The sequence below is a fragment of the Lepisma saccharinum genome, chromosome 1 (assembly GCF_977018435.1).
Source record: "Lepisma saccharinum chromosome 1, izLepSacc3.1, whole genome shotgun sequence".
In the NCBI taxonomy this organism is placed as follows: domain Eukaryota; kingdom Metazoa; phylum Arthropoda; class Insecta; order Zygentoma; family Lepismatidae; genus Lepisma; species Lepisma saccharinum.
In genome coordinates, this window is record NC_139229.1 from 42087773 (window position 1) to 42114638 (window position 26866).

The 26866-nt window shown below is 41.8% G+C and overlaps 1 protein-coding gene across 1 annotated transcript in view; it reads right to left on the reverse strand.

Moving 5' to 3' along the window:
* Window positions 1-26553, reverse strand: part of LOC145994813 (sclerostin domain-containing protein 1-like) — a 158555-nt gene extending 132002 nt beyond the window's left edge. The window contains exon 1 of the mRNA XM_083131132.1: window positions 26345-26553. Coding sequence (XP_082987258.1) covers window positions 26345-26552 — 208 coding nt within the window. The 5' untranslated portion in view covers window position 26553. The remainder of the gene's footprint in view (window positions 1-26344) is intronic.
* Between the last annotated feature and the right edge of the window lie 313 nt (window positions 26554-26866).

A 26866-nucleotide genomic window follows, 5' to 3' on the forward strand; every position in this document is an offset into this window, starting at 1 on the left:
CTCCTGCTAATGGGCTTCCAATTATCACGCCTCACAGCTTGAATGCAATAATATTTGCGCCTAGATCTCGAGGAAATGGACGAAGAGAGATCCGTGAAAGGTTATTTAGCCCTGATCGTAGTTTACATCCTCCTTGTACACATTCATTCGTTCCTTTCATACATGACACAATCTCAGCTCCCTTTAGCGGCATGCTGTGAGCCTACGAACCGGAAGTTGTTGTGCTACAAGTATGGCGTCCGCGTGAAGGCACTTCCTTCCGGTGGATAGCCCCTATAGTCACTAGGTGCAAGATGAGGCAGCGCGGTGAGAGCATCCAGGTTGGTAATGGTGTGGCGACTATATGTGCTGGCAATCAAGTCCGACATCCAGCGAAACACGGTTTTGCGGCTTGGTGTTGCGCTCCCACACACGGCTACTAACCTCGTGTGGATGTCCCAACCAGCCACTCCTTCCCTCCAAAGGAAAATATGTCCATGATTATCTGCTTCCATATTTTATCGGTGTGTCCACAAATGCACCTGCTAAAAATAATGCAGCTCTATTCTTCCTGTGCGATTCAGCAACATTAATTGGTGGCACTATAGCCTACCTTCACACAAACCAGGCACGCATTTCAAACTGCTACGTTTCCGTAGTTATGGGGGTGGGGTGTCAATCATTTTTGAACAACCTAAATAAAAAAATCTTGAGTACGCTAGTCGGAGGAACGATAACTTCGGTTCGGGCGTGTAAGGAGGGGTTACCTTCTGGTAAGACACCTCACTTCCGGGTATACGTCGGTTAAGGGGTCCCGGGTTCGATACCCGGTGGAGGCACATAATGGTTCGGATCCCACTTAAAACTGTAGGTCCAGTCCCGATTAGTCTCACTGTGCATAAAGTGGACTTAAAACATCAATTCAATCAATCAATCAAAATGTATTCGTGAACTATTACGTATACATTTATGTAAATTAATAAATACTATAGTGCACCCAACCCCGTAACTGTTTTTGCAGGCCAACGAGGCTCTGGCGTCTGGAACTATGGGCAGTATAATCCTCTGTGTTGTGTCCCTATGTGTGCTGAGTGACCCTTCACAGTCTCAGATTTTAACCCAGGTTAGTCCTTAGACACGGTTTTATTTTAGTTACGGTAAGCGGCTGGCCCTGTATGATGTGATGGGTGAAAAATAGCTAAAGTGCTAGCGCATCCACAATTTTCAAATCTATCAATCGATAACTTCGGTTCGAGAACTTTTTATTTTTATTTTTAATAATGTGTCAGTGTGATATAAGAATATAAGGAATACATTTTGAAGATTGGCGCACTTCTACGTGGACACCCTATCACATAAGAACGTGATCCACACCTATTTCGCCCGAGTGAAATTGATCACGCAGACCTGATTCAGCGCTGGGGAAACAAAGGCTCTCCGTGCATCCACCAAAACGACTCCAGCCACCGCACACGCAGGGAGCGAGTCCAGAGGAGAACAATGGAGCATCTCAGCTATAAATTACCCACGTCTTTCCGGAACAGAAACAGGTGCACTGTTGCTTACGTAACAGACCGTCTTGTTTCCCATCCTGTGCGGTTAATTTCCCAGAAATTCCCTCGCGGTAGGCGTCAAATTTCCCTCTTTGAAGGAAAAATCCCTCCATCCATACATCGATCTAAAACCAAAAGTAGGATTCGGCATCCAAATCTCCGCTGATAAACAAATGAAGTGTTAGCTCTTGCGGTTATTAATATAGCCTAAATCCAACTAAAGTTAAGATCGATTTTGCCTGTATGTAATGTTTCTGCTTTTCGAGGGACATTCATGTCTCGAACCAACAACCCTAGGTGGGAAGATCGTAACGCATCCAGTTGAGGTCTCTTCGATGGCGTAGTGGTAACGCAGTCGTTTTGTAATCAAGGGGTCTCGGGTTCGATGCCCGGTGACGGCACATGGTGATTCTGGTCCCTACACGCGCGAGGAGGATGCACAGGACACGTGGTTCTGCTCAGTCTCTTTCGCCTGTGATCTCACTATACTTTATTCCGCTTTTAGCTTATTCTTTGCTGAACGAAGCAGCAGCAACAACAACAAATACTACTACAGTTAAAACTCGTTAATCCGGACTTCGCTTAATCCGGTCAGGCAAAAAACAAAAAAGCATAAAAAACAGGGTTTTAAATCTGGCTAGAAGTCAACAAGAGAACTTCCCAAAGAAAAGGCAGTTAACCACTGATGAAATTCTGTTTCACGCAGATTTTATACTGTACTGTATAGTGTATTTAGGCCTATGCCCTTTAAATACACCATAATAAACGTGTTCTGTTGCTATAAACGGAGTTTAAATGCACTTTCTACTGTTCTTTTAGATTATTTTAGTTAATCTGGACTTTGGTTGAACCGGTCAACTTATCCCCCCCATTAGTCCGGAATAACGAGGTTTTACTGTATTACAATTCTGCTAGATATTGATACGAAATAATCCATTATTCTTCTATATTTGAAATGTTGCCTGAGGGGTGTATGGGGTGAACCTTTCAGAAAACACCAACATGTCAACCTCGCTTCTACGTAGTATACCTTGTTCTGCATTTGGAGACTAGCGATTCAATGGCGTCTGGACTCTGTGTGGCTCGTGTTGCGTGGTCCTTACATGCTTGTCATTATCCCTTCATCCATTTTATGTTTTCACCATTCCACCATCGTCGCGATTAGCCAAGAGTGACAGAAATGCGCCGTTAAATAAATTTAATTTTAAAAATTAAATGTATTTCGAAGTTTCATGCGGTAAGTGAAACTGCCATACGCTTTATTGTATTGGAGGTTAATTCATTTGATACACGTAAATGACAGTGGAACGTGAAGTTTACGAGAAACTGCACAGCGAAGGAACGCCTGTTCGAGATTACGTGTCCATAACAGCCCATTTTCTACCGATAAAGTGCAGTGCTGATAAAAGTCAGAGAGGGGATCCCGGGCTAGATTCCTGGGCATTGGTGTTCTTTGTTAGTGTACTTTCAACAATTTAATCATATCATCACTCATCCCCATCATTGTTATTAGACAAATGTGGCAGAAAGTAAAATAAATCAAATCAATCATTCAAAACAAGGCAGAGCGGAAAACCAGAACTGAGACAGCATAAAACGCATGCTAGTCATAGTAGAAACGTGGGTCAGAGTTAAAATGGAACGAACAACCATATCAGCTACATATGTTTGCGAATAGTTACACTGTTGAAAAAAAGACATGCGGCAGAACGAACGATGTTGCCCAAATTGTGGGTGTGAACCATAGCGATGTCTCCAGAATCTGGAATAAGTGCCGTGAGACACGAGCTGTGGACGATCGTCGTGGCCTCCAAAAACGCAAGAGAACAGCTCGACAGGACAGATATCTACTGATGACGCCCCTACTGGACGCAACGCAGCTGTGCCGAGATATCCAAAATGCGTGCAGAATAACTCAACAAACTGTTCGCAGCAAACTCCACGAAAGTGGTTTAGGAGACATCTCAAAACACCACCTTTTCGTGGACATCATGAAACCGGCAGCACCGGAATTGATGAAGGCAGCAATTGGATTGGACATCGTTCGCACATGAAACTTCTGTTCCTCTCCAACCTGACGACAATCGTATTAGCGCTTTCTAGGTACTTATATTCGAATTCTGGACGTGGAAATTAAGGCGACAGATGTGAAACAGGCAATGAACAATCTTAAAAATGGGAAGGCGACAGGGGCGGACGGGATCCTAGGGGAAATGGTAAAAACTGGCCTAGAAAGCGACGATATGGTAAAAATAACAACGAGATTGTTTAATAATATGTACAGTAAATGTACTTTTCCGGATTGTTGGAGTGAAACCATTATTTGTCCCATCTACAAGGGAAAAGGAGATATGCAAAACCCGAACAATTACAGGGGGTTTCTCTACTCCAGGTTATGAGCAAGGAGTATACCAGTCTGTTATGTTCGATTTTGATTTTTGATTTGATTTGATTTAGTTTATTTTACTTCGCGTTTTGTGCCTCTTGGCTAATTTGCGAAGATGGGGATGAGTGATGAAATGATGAAATTGATGAATGGACATTCACAAACAACCAAGCCCGACCAGGATTCGAACCCGGGACCCTTGGCGTCGCAGCGCGATGTGCTAACCACTCGGCCACAGGGTTGGGCTGTTATGTTCGAAAATTAAGAAGTGGGCGGATATTTTTGACAAATTAATGCCGTTACAAAACGGTTTCCGGGTCAAATGTAACACAATATACAACATTTATACTGCAAATCTTCATAGACGAACGGCTAAGAAAAAAGGGGGGGGGGGTAAACTATACACATGTTTTGTCGACTTTCGCAAACCTTTCGACAGAGTAAACAGGGACAAATTATGGGATAATCTGTGGCACATGGAAATGTTCGGCGATTATGGTGAACGCGTTAAGAGCTATATATAGGAGGGTGTAGTTTTGTGTCAGGTGCCAGGCAACAACGGTGACTGAAAATCGAAAATCCGGAGCGGCTGTGAAGCAAGGATGTGTTTCACCCCACTCCTGTTTATACTCTATATAAATGACATTGTCACATATATAGAGGGGGGATACGCCGACGCCCCAAAGGTCGGGACGGCCAAGGTTCCGGCTCTCCTGTTCGCGTACGACGTTGTTCTGATCTCGGAGCCAAACGCAGGGCTGCAAAGATCGCTCGGCGGGTTGGAAAAGTTCAGCCGTACTCTAAGTTAGAAGTAAATGAGGCCAAAACGAAAGTTGTTGTGTTTAAAAATGGGTATGTGTACGGGAAGGGAGAGAAGTGGAACTTTATGGGTCAAGAACTGGAAAGAGTTAAATGGATAAATAACTTGGGTCTAACAATCACTATGACAGGAACATGGGCGAGACACTTACAAACAGTGAGGGGGAAGGCGCGAGCTGAACGGACACAATATGGGAGTAACAAGGAAACTACAAAACTATGAAATGAGCTTCGTCGATAAGCTGTATCGAGCCCTATTAATACCTTCCGTTGGCTATGGGTGCGAAATCTGGGGGGCAAAGGGGGGAAAACATAATTAAGCAAATACATCGCAGCTACTTCAAAACAGCCCTGCATGTCGCAACAGGCACCGCAAACAGCGGGGTACTACGGGAACTCGAGCTAGTGAGGGAGAGTACCAGACTAACGTGGAGAAGGGTTAAATATTGGGCAGCTCTGATAATAGCAAGCGGAGACACTATCAAAGAGAAGGCTCTCATATAACAAGTAAAGGGAGAGGAAATGGGATCGTGGGCAAAAGAGGTTAAAGGTAAATTATTCGAGATCGGGTTGGGATGGGTATGGGAAGAAGAGCACGTAGACCAAAGCACACTTGAACTCGTTAAACAACGCCTAGGAGATATGGACCGACAAGAAATAATGATGGAAAGTGCAACGAAAATATCACTAGTCCTACAAGCAAGGGACATCTGGGAATGGGGATAAGCAAAAGTAAGCAAGAAAGAAAGTAAGCAAGGAAGCAAGAGAGGGAGTAGCATGGCTGAGATTGGGGGGGAGGTACATATGAATGTATAATATGTAAAGGGAATGACGGGACGGATCACCTGTTTGCATGTCCGGGAGCGCGCGCCCTGCAGGACAGATGGCTGGAGGGTGTGGGAAAGGAAGAAGTGCTCAAATTAGTTGTGGAACAGAGTGCAGAAAGTGTGGAAAAGTTGGAGAAAGTGGGAGTGTTCTTGGTGAAAATGAAGGAAAAGAGAAGTGAGGCGAGAAAGAAGGAAGAGAGACGGGAAGAAGAACGAGGAATGTGTTGTTAGGGGAGGGGAAGAATGTGTACATAGGGGACAAACTAAGAGACAGCATAAGAGAAAAATTCAATGTATATACTAGGGACGTTCAATATACAAATTTCCCTGTGCTATAAAATATTGTATAAAGCAATGCCATTAAAAAGAAGTACATGGTTGACAAGCGCCATCCTTCGTCTACAAGGAACAACAATAGATTCGTTATCAGACGTGAAGGCGCATGCGCTCAAGGGCGAAAAGTAAATGCTTGTTCGGAAAACGTGGGCTCGCGTCATAACTTCAGAAGCATGGATGCTAAGGGCGTTTTGCTTATGAACATTTTGGAACGAGGAAGAACAATTAATGCTGACCGTTATTGTCAAACATTGGATAAACTGAAAAACGCAATTCGACATAAGCGACCAAGTATTCTGTCAGCTGGTGTCATTCTTCTTGACGATAATGCTCGCCCCCACTCAGCAGTGCAAACACAACACAAAATTGAAGAATTGGGGTGGGAACGGCTGCCGCACCCTCCATACAGCCCCGATTTAGCGCCTAGTGATTTCCATCTTTTTCCGGTGTTAAAGTCTGAATTAAAAGGTTACCGTTTCGAAACAGATGAAGAAGTGAAGCGGAATGTGAGAATAGTGTTCAATAGCCAGAGCCCTGATTTTCTTGCAAAGGGTATGGACAAATTGATGCAACGGTGGGACAAATGCCTCTGAATCTCTATGGGGATTATGTGGAGAAGTGAGGAAGGATCCTCCTACACATGTATGTGTAACGAGTGCACTCACGGTCCCCGAAATGACGTGTCAATCATACCCCGGCACGGGGCCAAACGTCGTTATGTGTACGGGAAACCGGTCGTGACTCACGGTCCAGTTATCAAGTTCGGTACTGAGACGGTCGTTTATTGTCTACTATTGCGAGGCGGAGATTAATACCTTGAAAAGTTACACTGTTTTGTTTACCTTTGATATGTAGATTCGAACAATCATAAAACACTAATAGCATAATATCTGGTACCTGAAAAACGTCAAATAACAACACTGACGAACGATAAAAAAGTGAATATATATTGTAACAACAAAAAAATATTGCAATCAACAACTGTTTACAAAGCCTCCTCAAATTCTCACCACATTCACTCTTCTCTCTTTCACACACATGAGGTATTTTTACATGTGAAGTATGGATACCAATCATGGACCTCATTAACATATCATTCCTTTTAATTTTTTAAACCTTCATGTGAATTTAGGGCATTTGTCTGCCAGCTCCTGTGCTCTTTTAAATTAACTTGAGTGCCAGCCCTCGGAAAGCGGTTAACTAAGACAATTGGGTCGGTGTGGTTAAATCTTTCGTTCGAATGAACGTATGCATCGAGTCGTAAGCACGACATTATACAAGCTTCTCGGACGGGGGTATTACACACAAGCCTCTCTCGTCCAATGAGAACAACTACTCAATTACATAGCGATGCAAAAACTTAATTGGCTCCAGCTGCCGGAATACACTAATCAATCGTCGGCGCGAGCAAAAATTACCTTAAAAACCACTATGCAACAAATAATACTATTTCACGCACACGACCTTGCAATAAAAACAACTACGCTTTCCACAATTAAAAAGGACTCATCAGTCAACTATTGACAAGTTAAATGGCGCGACGGGGCGGTCGGTTACACAAGAAATGGAGCACACTTTGACAATTTATACTAAATATTAAAGAAATGAAATGGAGCTTCTAGCCCTGAATGCAGACAATTAAATTAGAACATCTGAACATGAAATTACCCTTTTTTATAACAATACCAAAAATTATCAGACGCGGGGGTTAGGTTCGGTGTTTCCTGAGTAACTTTGCGAATAAGTGAGACTTCGGCGTTAACTGTACGGTGTTGATACGAACAATGCACGTTTACATGGACATGAGACCCTCTGAAGTATACTGTACCAGACTCTGCTACATGGCGTGGTCATTCATCTCTCCTGGACGCGGGACTTGCACACGGTTCCTTTGTGGCGAAATTGTTCTCCGAGGTCGATCGCGACGAAGAATAATTGCGACGATCTGGTGTACTTGCACCTCCTTAGTACTTCGGGCGTTCCTCTTGTCACTAGCGTCGGATGTACGTGGCCACGCGCCGGTCAGGAATCTCTCCAGTGTCGGGCATCAATTGGACGTCGATCTGCAATCATCTCTCTCTGGTGACATGCCTCGTTTGGGCGTCGTTCTGGAATCGTCCTTCCCTCTCTCTCTCTGGTAACGAGCTTCGGTTGGGACGTCGATCTGAAAGCGTCCTTCGGGCTTTGGGCAGTGTTTGGTTTTGGCGTCGTCTGACTGGCTTCGGCGTCGTTGCAGGCGTCAGGGGAGTCGACGGACTCCCTTCTCGATCTTCTTTAGCCCTCCATTATTATGTAGTCCACGCTTGGCAAAAACAAATCACCGCGTAGTCTTCACCAAAATAAGGCGCGCACTGGTAACTCTCTATCTGCGATTCGCTCACGGTACGTAAGGAAACAAAGTTCACGGACACAAAACAATGATCACGCGAGAGTGTAGCGCGGAGATGCTCTCTCTATGAAATCCGGGTAAAAACTGTGTCTGGAATCATAGTACTGCCTATATATAAGAGATTCGAATTCTTCCGTTGAAAAGGACGCTCTAGTGGCTTGGCTTCTGTTTCAGAGGGATGGAAATGACCTCTCTCCATTGTCTTGAAACGCGGTCAAGTGCGCGTCGTCGATCCTTGCAGGCTTGGGCTCCAGCTGATTTTCCTGGTCATCCGTGAACATGGGTTCGAACGCCTGCTGCGACTCAAGCCCGGTAGCGGCGAAAATAATCTTTCCTTATCTCCGTGTTGGTGCAAATATGTCATGTTCTAAGCGGCGGCTGTCACTCAAGAAAAACCCTTCTCCCAACTCCCGACGTCTGGCTCGGATACAAGTTTATCCACAAAATAAATCAAACCTCACACTTTCATGTTTGTGCATAAAATGAATCAATAAACAAAAAATTAATTTATATCGAACTGCGTTTACATGTCACTAGATACCGTGACATATGTATAGTTTCCTAATGTATGTATGTATGTATGGCTCGCACATGAAAGAAAATCAATCTATATATCTATCTAGTGTGTGGAGGCGCCCCGGAGAGCACTTAGTACACAACAGAACGTCATCGGCAGCAAGGAGGTTGGTATGTTTTCGTACATCCATCGAAACACCCATTTGTTCCAATCCAGGGCCATAGAACAAGTCAAAGATACGGAAACGACACCCTCGAAATTTTCAGGTGGCTTCACTGCGACCTATTGTGAACATTTCACGCTGGTGGATGATAACACCCGCCCCTGTCGCGTCCGTATAATCACCCTGTTTTTGCAGGAACATAGAGTCCATCGCATGCCAAGGCCAGCGTATTCACCAGACCTTAACTACGCTGGAAATGAATGGCCACTCTTAAAGACAGTAGCTATCTCCAATCGTACCATCCCACCACAGGCGTTCCAACATCTCACCGAGCCCTCCATATAGGAATGGGACCGTATTCCTCGAGGTACGTTGGGCAATCTGCGAAACATGCCGCTTGGTGTTGACAAATGCATATGTTGTCGCAGAGGGACCATTGGCTTGTGAAGACCAGAAACTAGACTGCATCAGCGATGACCGTTGGTATTGCTGACACTCATTATGAAGACATCGGCATTGAAAATGGGACACCGTCACGGTGGCCAGAAAGTGGGCGTACCCCTGGTTTTTCGTCGAAAAGTATGTTTAATTGTTGTTGACTTTCAATCGTTCGACCATGATGAAACACATGAATCTTGATTTTAAGTACCCCGTCCTTGTCACGTTAATGAACTCTCTCATGCCGATAGGACGTGACGCCGGAATATCTCAGCAAAACATTTGCCAGTACATGGCAGCAGAATTCAGCTGTGCTACCACCTTGATGGTCTCCATACTGATGTCCTGGACAATTGAACCATCAGGTACGTGATCACATCTCTATAACAACGACAACCACTGTATCATCCGAAACAAAGGGAGGTACGCCTACTTTGTGACCACCCTGTACATCCTGAAATACTCCTTCCCAGCAAGGAGTTATGTATGTTGCCTAACTCCACGGCGATAAGTGGATTTTGATGGCAACTTCTGCCACCGCCGTATAGTTAGGCAACGCACATAACGCCCTGCAAGGAAGTGCGTATTTCAGGATCTAGACGACCCATTTTTATTGCCTGTGACTGTACCTCGGTTGTTTTTGTTTGTTTCGTAACAGTGCTGGTGTATACTTCTGCCTCTCGTTTCGCGTAAAACACATAACCTTTGCGTTCAAATGATTTGTGCTTTCTGCCTCATTTCGTGGTATATCCTGGGGTGTAAGGGGTAAATACACCCAAGTGTAAACTTCACTTCCAAGTAGCACACCCCGGTAATTGCAGTCTTGCAGGCCACCGAGGCTCTGGCGTCTGGATCTACGGCCAATATAATCCTCTGTACAGTCGTATTTTGTCCTTACAGCCTAAGCTTTGTAATGCCCTGGACATTACACTATACCTCTTTCTTATTTGTTTGGAATGTTGCGATTGTTCTTTTTTCAATTTGTCAAATTAAAATTTGTCACAGGCAACTAGTATCAGATGGACGAATAGACTAACCTTCATGTGACAACCTGGCAACATAATTTTTTAAAAAACTGAGAGATTTATCAAGAAGGTAGAAATACCATAGCAACAAGAGAATGTGGAAAATAATTCCAATGTGTGTTTTCAAGTTTATAAATTGCTGTTAAGTGCGTTTATGAAGAATAAACCTTTTAAGGTAAAACAGTAAGTTTGTTTACCACAACCTGTGATTACAAAAGTCTTTTGCTAACGAAATGAGGACCGAAGGGGAAATTTCTCAAGAGAGTCAAAGGTACGTAAGAAGATTTTAGTTCTCAGAAACACGTGCTGATTTTAGTCATCGGCGGCGAATAGGGGGACGTGGGGGTCAGTCCCCCCCTTTTTGCTACTTTTGCCCCCGCACTATGCTAAATCTTATCTATCAAGGAAAAGTAAACTGTCCTTGCCCCCCCCCCCCCAGTTTTGGCACCTTGCCCCGGCACTTTTGGAACCCAATCGCCACCATTGATTTTAGTTAAAGTAAGTCCTCGAATAGTGTATTGGGTGCAATAGCCTAAGTGCTGACGCACCAAAACATTTTCAAATCAATCAATCTGGGCATATCTCGTTTTCTTCAGGATACATTATATCCCCTTCAGTAAATACCACAATATGCAACATTTGTTTTTGCACTGTAAGTTTCGCATGTCCCCACCGTATTTTCCTTCGCAACAGGGAAATGTTCGGACGAGGGAATTTCCCTGCCTCCTGCGACCACCTTGCAGAGCGAGCGAGTGCAGGGCCCCCGCTTCATAAAACCTGCTGCATTCAATGCGTCGTAAATTATCGTCCAAACCGAGAAGACTGGGTCAAAGCAAGAGGCCATTAAAAACCAAATAACCACTCTTTAGGTTCACTCCTAGAATGATAATGTGCCGTCGTGGATATTGTAATTATCGTTCTCGTTGATTTAGTATTCCTTTGGGACATTTATCATCGAGCCACCAGCAGGCTGACTGGATATTTCTTCATATCCAGTAACAAAAATTGAGGTTCGTTGCTAGGCTGACCCCTTTTTTGTTGTTATTTGTCTTGTGTATCCCTAATCCTTTTGTCTACATTATATACATGGCAAATCTTGTTAGTCTGGAACTTTTTCATGGTGTTCCTTTATATTTCATGAGCTGTGGACAAGGACATGCGAGCAGATGCGTAACCACGATTTTTTCTGTGGGGGGCAAGTACCAGGATAAACGTACTACCACCACCACCAATAATAATAATAATAATAATAATGGCATTATTATTATTATTATTATTATTATTATTATTATTATTATTATTGGTGTAAGGAGTGACCTTCTACGTAGTACACCCAATTGTCAACCTCACTTCCACGTAGTACACCCTGGTCTGCATTTTGTAGGCGAACGAGGCTCTGGCAACTGGCACTATGGCATGTGTTCTCCTGTTTTTTGTTCTTGTGTGTGCGGAGTGCCCTTTTACAGCCTCAGCTTTTAACAGAAGTCAGAAAATTTTAAGCTTTTACTTATGCAACGTTAGAGCTGTTCTTTGTAATAGTAAGGGGCTGGACCCCGTATAATGTGACGGGTGCAAAATAGCCTAAGTGCTGACACACCCAAAATTTTAAAATCAAAATTAAAATAAAAAATCAAATATTATTATTATTACTAGTGGTAGTAGTAGTAGTAGTATTAAAGACGTTATTATCCTCGTACATTACGCAAAGAGGGGGTAGAAGTCGGTGCTAAAGCATTTGTTTGGAACAAACTATTTGAAATATTTTTCAACACAGTCAATTTCACATTAGCTAATAATGGAAAACAAGGACACACACTGTATTTTTGAATGGCAGAAAATGAATGATAAATTCATTCCGAAGATATTTCTTTTTGCACGTATAACTATGTATAACTTTCATTTATAACATATGTTTTACACATATGCAACATGGAGCGACATAAAATAAGAAAATACATATGCAACGTGTTAACATTAATTGTGCACGTATTCAAAGTTTATTCAATACATATATACAGCACATATTATTTAAATACATTACATTACAGAAAACAATCACATTGCAAGCGAAACGAGCAAGAAAATTTTTGGATCCAATTATTGCAATTGAAAACAATATTGATTTAATAGGGCACAAATAATTTCACTGTTTTTAAGCTATTTCCACTCGGCATCCAGGGCCGACTTCCGCTGCCCCCTAGCTACGGCTTTGAACCTGACGATACTGAGACAAGGAGGACATGCGAGCGAAGCGAGCCAGAAAATTTTACGAAATTTACTTTCATTTGCATAAAATTTGAAATCGAGTGGGGCAATTCTCCTCTGTGCCTCCCCCCCCCCCCCGCAGGTGCCGTTGGCCGTCCGTGGAAAGGTACCAGCCTGACAGACGGATATGAATCGACAGGTATTGGAATTTGTATAGCGAAGCAACCGAACCGATCTGAGAAGATCGGAAGGGAATTTCGGGAATAGTATTGGATTTGGTTTTGGTGCATGTACATCGAGGAAGACAGCGCAGGTATGTACCTGGAGGACGGAGGCGTCTCTCCGAACATAGAATGGTCTGAGCCTTGTTACTGAACCTCTCGCTAGTACCTTTTCTTACTTACACCCCGGTAATAAAATAATGAAAAAAGGGAAGGAGCGAACATGGTGGAGGCGCCGGGCATTTTTTTGTAACATTTAGTTGTAGGTGCGAGTTCCTTATAGGAAATATGTGCTTTAGAACGCGGGTTAGGAATGCTAAGGGAAAATGAACACGAATTCGACTTATCTTTAACGAGGATTCAACAGCTGGCGGAACAAACGGTTCCGATTTCACCGTCTCGTCCCGTCACCAGGGCAAGGTCGCGATACATACATCAGTTTTCCACCAACACTGCACTTTCCACGGACGAGGCAAGTAATGGAATTTGTAAGGTCTGCATTCCAAACCGACGAGAACATCCTGTCTCCGTAATGTTTCGTTTCAAGTACACCTTCTAATATTTTACCTACAAGTCAACATTAAAGTAAAAATCCTGGTAAATTCATAGAATGGAATAGCTTTTTTTTTCAATACTTTGAAAAACTTTTAATTATTACAGTTTCCAAGTATCGGTATCCGTACAGAACACCCATGCTCAAGCCAGGATTCGAACAAGTGAGAGGGAACGGGATTGCATGGAGGGAAAAAGCCACTGCATCTATACCCTGTCTCAATTGTCTCTGGAGAAAAGCCGCGCATAGCGGCAGAGAAGGGGGAAATCGAGTGGGCAGAGCGAAGCAGTACACGCTGCTGGGAAGACTGGTAACTGCAGTTGTTTTTCCCCTCAACACATTCCCATTCCCTCTCACGTGTTCATTGGTGGAGCCTTCTCGCGTCACTACTTGCGCAGAGAGTTCTTCAGAGATAGAAGAAAAAAGAGTGTAGCATCTACTGCTTCGCTCCGCCCACTCGATTTCCCCCTTTCTCTACCGTTATCCGCGGTATAGCTCCATAGATTCCCGGGATAGAGTATATTTCATATGCTACAGCACAGCGTCAAAACGACTTTTTTTAATATCAAAATATTTTCCAAGTGACTTATTTTATCTTTTACGAAGGAGAATGATACCGCCTGCTCAAAAAAATGAAGGAGTGGTTCGCGCCAAGTTATTCTGCTGTGAGACGTAAAACGCACATGTTTTAAGTCTCAGCAACGTCCTTACATCGTCGTTTCCCTGTCCGTAGCACACATAGTAGGCTATAATAAGCGTCTCGGCGTTGTATGCTCTATAAACGACTGCCTTGTAATCAAGGGGTCCCGGGTTCGACACCCGGTGGAGGCACATAGTGGTTCGGATCTCACTTTAAACTGTAGGTCCAGTCCCAATTAGCTTTACTGTGCATAAAGTGGACTTAAAACACCAATTCAATCAATCTATAAATGAGTGTTATATTTTCAAAAATCAAGATATGTCCCTTCCGAAAAGGAGCAGTTCATCCAACAGTTGTGTTTCTTACAGCACGCTGGCCTTTTCCCATTCGTTAGGTAGACTATTCACAAGAGTTACAAAGAAAAAGAAAAAGGTTTCAATAATTTATCTTCTTATGTCCCCTCCCCGTCTCTTTCCTTTTGTAGAACTGAAAAAGCAACTGGCGGTGCACGAAAGGACATCGTCAGTCAAAACAGAAGCTTGGCTCCCTTTATTCGTGTGCAGAGGCCTTCGCACCAGGGCGGCGGTTTTCCTCAGAAACGATTAACTCGTTTAAAGCTGTTGCGACTGCAAGGAGCTGAGCTAAGCAGCTTGATGCAGGCACAATAGGCAGGCGAAGACACGGAGCAAAACGCCGGGCCTTTAAATTGTACTTGAACCGGTAGCGTCAGTTGTGGCGAAACAAGCTCGACCGTCGCAACATGAAAAGGAATTTTTATGTGGAGGAGTTACCTACGTTAGGCGCCGTGGAAGGGCATGCTCAAGCCCCAGATGGATGACGAAGTTCTAGCCTTGTTACAAACAGTATTTGTTATTATGTGTCTTGTGTATAATTATGAAAAATTAATTAAGAGTATTATTGTGTGTGAATGAGTGTGTTTGTGTGATCTGGTCAGATCCTAATTGGAGTTAGTTATTGTAATTGTGAAGAGTCTGTATTCTTGGGTTTCTTCCATGGTTCGTACGAGTGTAGTTTGAAAGAACCAATAGGATTTGAACTTTCAGCCCTCCCCACGCGGCGATGGAGGACAAACGTTTCAAAATGGCGGATTTTAAATCTACAAAACTCGAAACTATTCTTACTTCCGCTGATATACTCCGATGTCTCCTCAACTACTGAGAGAAAAGTGCTTTAAAATTCGAAAAGTTGCTTATGTTGAAAATTCGAGGTGAATGAATATTTTTTTGCAAGCACTTTTTAAGCACATGCTGCCACGCGTGCGTGAATATTTTACCAACCTTTAGGAAAAAGTACATAAAGCATCAAGTTCAGAATCTCCTCCTCAAATACAATCGTAGGCAAGGGTAGAAACTTATATTTATCTCTCATTATTGTAATTATTATTATCTTACAAATAAAAAAAATTGAAATGGGATCGAGAATATGTTGGTGTTGTTGACAGCTTCACACTTGAGTCCACTATTTATGTAGAAACTACACCAGGGGTCCCGGGTTCGAATCCCGGTCTGGGCATGGGTGTTTGTGAATGTCCCTTCATCAATTTCGTCATATCATCACTCATCCTCATCTTCGCGATTATCCAAAAATGGCAGAAAAGCGAAGTAAAATAAACTAAATCAATGAATCAATAAATCAATCAAGAAGAAACTGAATTCGCCTTGTTTCCTTTCCACAAACATCTATCGCTATATTGGTGAAAAGTTCTTTTTCTTTTTCACGATGCACATACATCAAAGACAGACCACTTAATCTCCTCTCCTTCATGGTATTTCTGTTCCCTTTTTATACACACCAAAGGATACTGTAAAAAAATCAAAATTTTCCTTCCCAATCCCGCCCCGACCAAAAAATTTCCCTTCCGCATATAATGATGGGTGAAATACTTTCGTTATTTTGTTCGACACAACAGCAATGCTGTAACGTAACAGCCTGTAAGCCGCAGAAAACGACGTGGAGCAAAATATCGCTACAATTTCACTATTCGAATTACATGAACTTTTCCAGGATATCTCATGCGGTCCAGTGACCTCGTGGCCCCTTCATGAGGGCGCCGTTGATCCTAGGCATACTGGTTGCTGTTCTGAGCACGGGAGGAGAGTGGTTGTTCGCATTCAAGTATGGAAGAGGGCCTCCCCGATGGCGTCGTCGCCTTGTAATCAAGGGGTCCCGGGTTCGATACCCTGTGAAGACACATAGTGGTTCGGATCCCACTTTAAAACCAGTCCAGTCTCGATTAGCCTTATTGTGCTTAAAGTGGACTTAAAACACCAACTCAATCAATCAATCAAGTATTGATGAATCACTCACTGCTACCTCCTGTTCAGGTCACCCTTGTCTTACAACGCTAAGGTGAAGTCTTACGAGGAATGCCCACGTTGCTAGGTTTGGGTCTCTTAGCATAAATACACAGAAAATGTATTGTTTATGCTAAGAAAACTAAACCCAACAATCCTAACCTAACAACTTAGGCATTTAGCGTAACAATGAAAGCATTCAGCGGTGACGTCAGAACGCAAGGTTGCTCTAGCGTTGTGCGATAATGGAGAACCCTTCCAGTTCCGCCACTGCTCCTACAAAGTATCAAACCATTTTTATGATTTGCCGTTGAGTTCACAGCCTGCCCGCGCAGCTGCGAGGGGAATAATGCTGGGAAAACCACTCTCTCCACGCTCCGCTGTCATTTCTTTCTCGGAAAAAAATTGTGACTAATACCGATGCCTGATCCAGAACGCATTATCCTAAGACGGTTTCTTGGTAGCACTTTACCACTTTGCCTCTTCTTTTTTATTCCTCCTCGCACTGCTGTGGAGGTGTGAGAATTATTGTCAACCTGAGGTTCACACATTGTTGCACTCTCTGTAGTGTTGTTAACAGCTCACTCAGCTATCATTCCTTCCCAGGTCACGAAACAGTCGTTAAGTAACTACAACAATCTCTTCATAGGCTGCTCTATCAGCTGTTCCCCTTCCAAATGCTGATGCTCCTTGCAGTGTTGCCAACCAAGGGAAAATTTAACAAATCATGGGGAAAAATTCATGGTCGCAAAGAAGTGCCGATTTCTTTTGAATGCTGGGAGGCATAAAATAATACGCACTATGCAGTGTAGAAGAGAATATCCACAATATACAGGGAGGGCCAAAATGTATTACCACGTACTGTATATGGCAATTTGAAGGTAGGATGAGTTATATGTTTATAATGCCTTGCAAGTGATTATTGGAGACATATTATATGGAAACTGTAGTTGATATAAACTTTGTACCATTCACATACCTATATACATACACATTTGTAAATTACAGTGAAAATAAATACCTAAAAATATTCTAATCGTAACCTCGACATATCCATTTCAGTGGTAACATCTTTTAGGCCCTCCCAACATTCATATATAAAAAGTGATACATTAAATTCCTTGCATTATTTTCCTTTACTTATCTAAATGGTATTGTGCTTTCATTTATAATAATATTTTTAGTGGAGTTCAAAAATAAACTATAGTCCTTTTTTCGTTTCCTTTGTTTGGCAATAATTTTCCCTTTTTTGTTGTTCTTAGATCAAAATTTTTCCCTTTAAAATCTGGTCTGTAATGATGATGAAAAACAAAGTAATAGAAGTTTTGTCTGAATGGCAACGTCATTGTTGTTATCATTTAATAGCTATTTGTTTACTTACAGCGCCAGTTTAGATGATGACGTCACAGCCTTTGGAATGTGCTGCAGTGATGCATAGCACAATAATGAATGATTAATTCCAACAAACAATCAATTAGGTCGAACCTTACCGATACATTTCCTCACCATAATGATATCACACATTCTTGTTCTTGTCGGTGGAATACATTCCTGGTATTTATGAACAAGTTGCATGTTCTGCAGCGATGTATAAGTTTAGAAGTAGATAAAGCATATCTTGATGATTCTTCACATATTGGGTGGATGAAAATGAAACTCTATTGTCACTATTTCGCTATTTAAAACCTTATAACAATTTAACTGTGCGGTCGTCTGGTATACTAGTATTTATCTTCCAAATATATCCACTAATACACAATCTTATTGCACGATATATTATCTTGGTGTTATTTCCTGAGTTATATATATCAACAATATTTCTTTACACCAGTGTGCGAATTAAGCTTTTAGCTTTCGGGGGCGGAATGCCCCTCCCCCATCAGTGTCGTATTTGCGATTTCCTTTCGAGGGGAGGTAGGTATTTTTTAGGTACGGAAATTTGTATGCTACCAGTTAGTAAACACTATTAGTGCCTTCCAGTTCTAAGTACCTAGGACACTAAATCTTATGATAACATTTAGACGTAATTTAGAGACAGTATTTACATTCTAAGGAATCCTAAAGCCATATACAAAAGGAGCTATTGAACAAGTAACAGCGACAAAACTTGACCAAATTACTATTCAAATCAATGACTGTGTGCGGCGATAAATGTGATGTACGCAGTGGCGCAACCATAGGGGGTCAGGGGGCATTGCCCCTCAACCTTGACAGAAATTAGTTCTAGGGGGCAAAGGGGCAAACATAGACGGCCAAGTGTACCTGCACGGGGCAATTAACGCCAACAACTTCAAATTTTATGCAAATAAAAATACTTTTCATAAAATTTTATTGCTCGCTTCGCTCGCAATGCCTGCTTTTCTTAGTGTTATCAAGTTCAGAACCCTATCTAGGGAGCGGCGGGAGTCAGCCCTGGGCGCCGAACGATCTAAATGAAAATAAGTTGTAAGATTTAATGATTGATCTTTTGTTTTATGTCCACTTTCCGCACAGAAATACTAATCGGGACTGGACCTACAGCTTAAAGTGGGATCCGAACTGCTGTGCCATGTGCCTCCACCGGGTATCGAACCCAGGACCCCTTGATCACAAGGCGACGACGTTACCACTACACCATCCGGGAGGCACAAAAGTTGTAAAAGAGAGCATGCATTGGCGTCCCTTGAAATTATTTGCGCCCTATTAAATCAATATTGATTACAGCCTGCAAAAAAATTGGATCCAAAAATGTTCTTCCTCGCTTCGCTCGCAATATATTATTGTTCTCTATAATGCATTGTAAATTTCCACACAGAGAAATAAGACTTGCCTTAATTGATTTTGATTTAAATGCATGAACAATTGTTTTGAGGAAAGGGAGCGTGAACATTTGAGAGACAATATATGTAATTTTTGCTGTTGGTTTATTGTGAGATGGATGAATTGGTAGTGTAATGTATTTAAATAATATATGTTGTGTATAATATGTATTAAAGAAACTTTGAATACCTACACAATTTAATGTCCACGTCGCTCCATGTTGCATATATGTGAAACATATATCGTGCATGAGAGTTATACATGTTAATGTAAAAAAGAATTATATTTGAAATACATTTGTCAAGCATTCTCTGTCATTAAAAAATAGTTTGTGTGTTTGTTTTCCATTATTAATGTGAAATTGAATGTGTTGAAAAAGTAATTCAAATCGTTTGTTCAAACACAAATGCTTTAGCACCAACTTCTTCCCCCTTTCTGCATAATTTGCGAGGGTGCTGCTGCTACTACTACTACTACTACTACTAATAATAATAATGTTGTCCCGGGTTCGAATCCCGGCTTGGGCATGGATGTTTGTGAGTGCCCATTCATCAATTTCATCATATCATCCATCAGTCATCCCCATCTTCGCAAATTAGCCAAGAGTGGCACAAGAAGCGAAGAGAAATAAAGCAAATTATAATAATAATATTGTTATAATAATAACATTATTATTATCACCATTATCATTTTAGCATTATTATTATTAAAATTATTATTATTATTATTATTATTATTATTATTATTATTGGTACATTTATCCTGATACTTGCCCCCCCCAGAGAAAAATTTGTGGTTGCGCCTCTGGATGTACGTAGCTACCTCCAACGAATAAGGCTGACGAAATCAACTGTTCTTGCCATGGCGGTAAGGCTTTTTACTTTATTTGGCAATGGACAGAAAACTTCAGACACGAAGCAAGATACAATTGTCTGAAAGGTTAATTAACTGCTTTCCCGAATGATTTTTTCAGTGGTGTTTGCTCCATATACTTTCAATTACATTTTCTTTGGCTGGGATAAATTTGTTTGTGGGGGGGGGGTCCCCCTGCATTCCCCACGTTAATTCACACACTGCCTTACACAATGTATCATTGTTGTCAGATTCTGTTTATCTTACTTCTAAGGACATCACCGCCACCTGTAACAAAAATAACATGTTCTTTTCTGTTTACTTCCCGAAAGGGACATACACTATTGCAGAGGCCTTCATGGTCGAATCTAAACCTCGGCGATATGCAGGACACGAATATACGTTAAGCGATCTTATTTCTCTTTACAGGTACCAAAATGTTGACATTAGAAAAGCGTATAGCAATTGTTTCGGAACGTCTAAGAGGTAGAACGTACAGGGAGGTTCGGGATATGTTCGAACCAGGAGCGTATATTCTAGGCTATCTGCGAAGCCTGAAGTCTAGAGAATAAAATACAGGAGGAAAATCGATCAGAAATTGTAAATACAATTATTCATATCAGTGAAATGATGGTGGTGATTCTGGAGTTTGCAACCTGATTTCGTATGAGTTGGTAACCTGATTTCGTGATTTCCTATGAGTTGGCAACCTGATTTCCTATGAGTTGGCAACCCGATTTCTTATGAGTTGGCAACCTGATTTCTTACGAGTTGGTAAATTTATTTCTATTCATAGCCTAGGACCACGTGACATAGTGAGATAGCCGATCTTGGACTCAGTCAGTATACGCCACTGGTTCGAACGAAACATCAGGAAACCAGCTCCAGCACGAGGAAATATCCAGTTACTGGTAAACAAATTCATGCGCACAGGGTCCGTAGTGGATGAGAAACGCACAGGGCGGCCACCCATATCCAACGAGAAGGTGCAAAATATCCATGCCATTGAACGTAGTCCTCGCTCATCCACCCGCCGCTTAAGTCGTGAACTTGGGATACCACAGTCGACTGTCTGGAAAGTGTTGCACTACACCTTGAAAAAGACTGCATCACTCCGGCTATGTTGGAGAAGGTGTTTGATGCTACCTTGTCCCGTTGGGACACTTGTTTTAAAATTTATGGAAATCATGTGGAAAAGTGTTAATCTTGTGTTTTGGTGTGTCTACTGTACTGTAGTACCATTTATTTTGTTATTAGTCGCCGATTTCCCAAAAATGTCATGGTACTTTATAATCACCCTGTATATGCTGTTCAAAATGGTCATAGTAACTACAATTATGTGTGTGTTGTGCCAACGGAGTGATTTTAGGCTGTGTTTAATCTCATCAACATACTTCCCAATGGGGTGTAAGAGCTGACCCTTTCAAAAGGCACCAAAATGTCAACCTCTCTTCCACGTAGAGTACTACATCCTAGACTGCACTTTGCAGACTAGTGAGGCTCAAGCGGTAAGTTAGAGCTCAGTCTTTTTAATAAAATAGACAAGGGGCAATTACAATCGTATGACCAAGATAACAACGGCCGACATCTCCGCTGACATCAAGCAACTGTGTCAGCACATCCTTCTCACTAGCAACTCTGAGTGTTTATAATAACAACTCCAAAATGGTGCTTGACAGTACAAACTTATTTTTGTTCTTTACTTTTTTTAAAAATTATACCCAAATTAAAGATTTGTATGTACTACTTAGCATACACATGTTTCACATTCTTATTCTTGTAACTAATCATCAAGATTGTAAACGCATCAAATAAAATAATATACGTAGGATTCTAATATTTGTTTGTTTACCATCTTTCCACATACATCCTGAATGCCATTTTTCTCTATTGCATATACACGCCTCAAACATATCAAAACCAATCAGGGAGCCAAAAATATTCCCCAAAACCCACTAGTTTGAGAACAGCTGCTTCCGCAGAAGCGCGTCCATGAGTTTAGTAAGGAAAGGTGGCCTGCATGGGACCTTCTGTTTTTCTTCCATCAAATCAGAATTCGAAGATATAATTAAATAAACCTCTCCTTGGACATTTCCGTATTTGTTAATGTGGTAAAAAGTACATAAATGAAGCACATAGCATATTTATGTACGGACATCACAATTGTTAGGTTACATTTTACATAACGTATGTGTCTTCGTTTACTTTTGTAAAATTTAGTTTAGTAGGTCGCAGAAACTAAATGAAATAAAATTAAAATCACAGCGGCCAACAATTCGGGAAAAAAAATCATTAAGAGTAATGATCAGCAGAAGCTGAAAAGTGCGTCTGAGAGTAAAATGATGAAAACTAAAAAGAAAACCATACATTTTTATTACTATACTTACGAATAGAATATAGGTTTATTTCAGCATGAGCCTTTGCGGCTGTACACACATTTCCATACATCGATTAAGTTGTTTTTTTCCTCTTCTTCTTTTTTCCACTCATAACCCCTCTGCTTATGGCCTCACATGTTCAACTTTACCTTTCATATTAATTGTGGGTTCTTCTCTCACTACAATCTATCAACCTGCTTAATTTTTATCATAATTTTACACTTATATCACTAGTTATTATATTGTCAAAAAGAAGCTTTGTGCACACCGCTCTCAGGCACTTTCACTCCCGTCCTTCAACTTATTCGCTCTCTTTGACCAGACGTAATGTAGAAAGGTTCCCAGGTCCCTTATTTGAGTTTCGTCCCTTCCAGCTATTTCCCTCCCCGTAATGGCCCTCATTAGTCCTTCCATTTTAGATTCGTTCATATCGCTTATGTATTTCCGTCTAGCCTCTGCTGTTTCGTGGAATTTCGTCTCGTCTTCCTCACACATTGGACATTCTGCACTCCCGTCCTCTCTCACGCCCTTGAATTGTGCCCACCCCCCTAACCTGAACCATGCCAAACCCGTCCTGTCACTCGCTCCACACGTCTACGTATTTTCGCCTTCCCCATTGCCTATCCCCATTCACGATTTGTGCCGTAATTAAATATACTTTCCCCACACATTCTGCCAAAATATTTTGTTTGCTGATGTCCTCCAATCTATCCCGTATGATCCCCATTTCCTGTATGCCCGCCCTCCCCTCGACTCCTTCTTCCCAAATCCACCCCAGCCCTATGGTGTATATAGTTCCTTCTTTATCATTGTTACCCATTGGCGTTCCTTTGGGTCATTGTTCTGCGCTTGTATTGCGAGTTTTTTTTTTTAGATTTCCATCCCCCATATTACGAATACCAAATTACAGGAGTTGAACAAAGTGTGAATTATATACTTGATTCAATATAACGTACGCAGGACTTTTTTGTTGGAATTATAAACGTGGTTATAACATAGATGTGTTCTAGGAGGTGGGAGTTGCACACTTTAAAATATTTCGTATTAAAAGTTGTTCAAACAAAAAAAATGATAATCGCGATAAATCTTTATGGGTTTGCATTTATCACTTTGGGCTTTCCCTAATTTGAAAATTATAGTTTTCTCAAAATTTCTGAACGGACTGTAGCCCCATAAACTTGCGCTCCCTGTACCCCAGGGATCTAGGTACAGGGGGCGCTAGACCCGTCTATTTGTCTGTTCTAGTTAATAATTGAAGCAATAGATAAATTTCTTAGAATCTACAAAAGGTGAAAGCATAAAATTCCTAACACTAACCAAACGTGACATAAAGGACTTAGCGCCTGTCTGTCTACGTGAATCAAACAATCGATATCTCAGAATTAAAGATCAAGAAGTCCCAGGTTTGACCTTCAGTGAAGACATTGCACGCACGTTCAGATCCCACCTCAGAATCAGATATTGTTTTTAAGCCCACTTTATGCACATGTAGGCTAATCGGGACTGGACCTACAGTTTAAAGTGGAATCCGAATCACTACGTGTCTGCAGCAGGCATTGAACCACTACACCATCGGAGAGGTTCACATGAGGAATACCAAGCTCTGACGTATTGGAATATGTAAACTCTTGATCGATCTATTTTCCTGTCTGTCACTGGTGGACAAGAAATAGATAGTATCAACTTCAGTTTTAACGTGTCTGCCCATTGGCATGGTGGTTATGTCGTCGCCTTGTAATCAAGGGGTCACGGGTTAAAAATTCGGTGGAAGAAAATGGTGAGTCCCATTTTAAATTGTAGGCCTAGTGCCGATGAGGCTAGTGGCGTGCGCAGGATTTTCGAAAGGGAACATGAGGGACTATATTTCTCTTGGTAGTCCTAATTTTACCCTCATTTCTTGCGTTTGATGTTTATTTTTTAGGGATGCCGTGACAAAAGGGGGGTTTATGACTGTCACCAATCACCGCTTGGGCACCCCACTAATCTGCACTTAAAGTGGACTTCAAAAATCAAGAAAAAACTCTTCAGTACTCAGCAGTACACCTTAATTTCGGGTTAGAAATTAAGCTTCTGTGTTACCAACAATTTGTTTATGCTTTACCTGAAGAAGTTCAATTTGTTGAAGAGAAAGAGGAGGAACTGGTCACTTGTTGATTGATTTGATTTCACTCCGCTCTTTTCTCCCACTCTTGGTTAATCGCGAAGATGAGGATAGTTATGATATGATGAAATTTGATTAAGGGACGCTCAGAAAGAACAACCATGAGAAGGCCAATTTGGACTGGACCTACAGTTTAAAGTGGGATCCGAACCACTATGTGCCTCCACCGGATATCGAACCCAGGATCCCTTGAATACAAGGCGACGACTTACTACTAAGCCATCGGTTAGGTCCCAACAAATCAACCGTATTTTGTTCTGTTTTAGAAATATTTCAGTGGAAGATATTAGGTGAACCACCCTGTATAGTAGTATAGCGCGTGTGTATGAATAATAATACATTTATGAAATGTAGGTTTGGGTAAAGGGAAAGATTCTATCGCTCAATTTTGTTTTGTTTCGTATACCTATTCTCTAGATTAATCGCGACGATGATGTGAAATATGAATTAGACGAGGCAAAGTTTGTTTACATTCACTGTATGCTCACATAGGATAATCGTGACTAGATACAACTTAAAATCCCAATGGCCAATCGCACCAGGGATCCCTTGATGACGAGGATACTTCGGGGACACTCAAATTACTGGAGAAGACGAGTGCAAAGAAGCACGCACTAAGGATTTGATGCAGCACCGTTAATTTCGTTGTGCGCAGAGAAAATTTAAATGCAGAACACACTTCTACAGTCACTGGCGTACGCAGAGGGAGGGCTGATGGAGCAGCAGCTCCTAAATTTTGACATAAATCAATATTTTTAAATAAAAGCAGTGAAGAACTCCGGAAAAAGCAGGAGTTGCACACGCAAACTCCACCTAATATGACCCCTGTGCCATTTTTGAGGGTGGAGAGTTTTAAGCATACAAAGTATTTTATTGTGTATCCCCCCCCCCCCCTCGCAGGAAAGCAGTTATGTACTATCCACCTTTACAATTTCAGCTCCAGCTTCCCCCGAAAAAAAAAATCCAGTGTCTACAGTGAGAAAAAATTATCAATGTTGTGTAATTATTGAAACTTAAGTTGAATTTGAATTGTTGTTTAAAGTACACTTTATGCACAGAAAGGCTAATCGAGTTGGTGTTTTTAAGTCCACTTTATGCACAGTATGGCTAATCGGGACTGGACCTACAGTTTAAAGTGGGATCCGAACCACTTGTGCCTCCACCGGGTATCGAACCCGGGACCCCTTGATTACAAGGCGACGACGCTGCCGCTGCGCCACGGGGAAGGCACCGAAAGGCTAATCGAGACTGGACCTACAGTTTAAAGTTGGATCCGAGCCACTATGTGTCTTCACCGGGTATCGAACCCGGGACAAAACTTACGTTGAAATTCTTAATCATTTTTACCCCTTATATATATACATACATACATACATACAAACCCGCCCCCCTACACAAATATATATATTGCTTTGAAAGTAGTGCAAATTTCAGTGAGTTTATAGCGTGTGTTTCAAAAATGTCAAAATCACACTTCATTTTTGCCGACCTTATATTCATGCTGCGAAATATTGATTCGTTGTAGTACTTTATAAATTTAACGGCATATTTTCGACTTTTGCGAAATAATAATTCAACGACCCCAACCAAATAATATCGGTCCAATAGTACCCTGTACGAATAGGGTGTAAACAAATACATTTCAGCATTTTTTTTTAAAATCGTGTCACTGCAAGAATTCAATTTAAGGTCAAGTTATGGGTAATGTTACATTTGTCAATTTAGTTTCGTAAGTCATCTTCACATGGTTAATGAATACAATAAAATAAAAAAAGTTGAAGTACTCACTGTTCTTATCAACGGCCGGGTGCCAGCGATCGTGAACTTTGTCCCCGTCGGGCTGCGCCAGCGAGTCGTTGGAGAAGCGAGGCCCGGTCACAGATGACGTCGTTCTCGGGGCAAGATCGTCCGAATTCACGGCCAACGATAACAGTGCCAATAGGGCAGCGCGAAAGACTGGATCTCGAGGCATCGCAACTGGCTGCTTGTGTCGCATTCGAAGCAGCGGACGAGCTCTGTGGCGCTCTCTTCAACCGCAGGCGGGCCGCGATGCACCGACAGGGTTGCCATCCAACGGGGACGGAAAATCACCGACCGTCGAATCGGAAATAAGAGTTCCTGGGTGAACTGAATGTGAATTGCAATTGGGTAAAGGGAAAGATTCTATCGCTTTGTTTTGTTTCGTATATCTATTCTCTAGATTAATCGCGACGATGATGTGAATTATGAATTAGACGAGGCAATGTTTGTTTACATTCACTGTATGCTCACATAGGCTAATCGCGACTAGATACAATGGTCTGAATATGA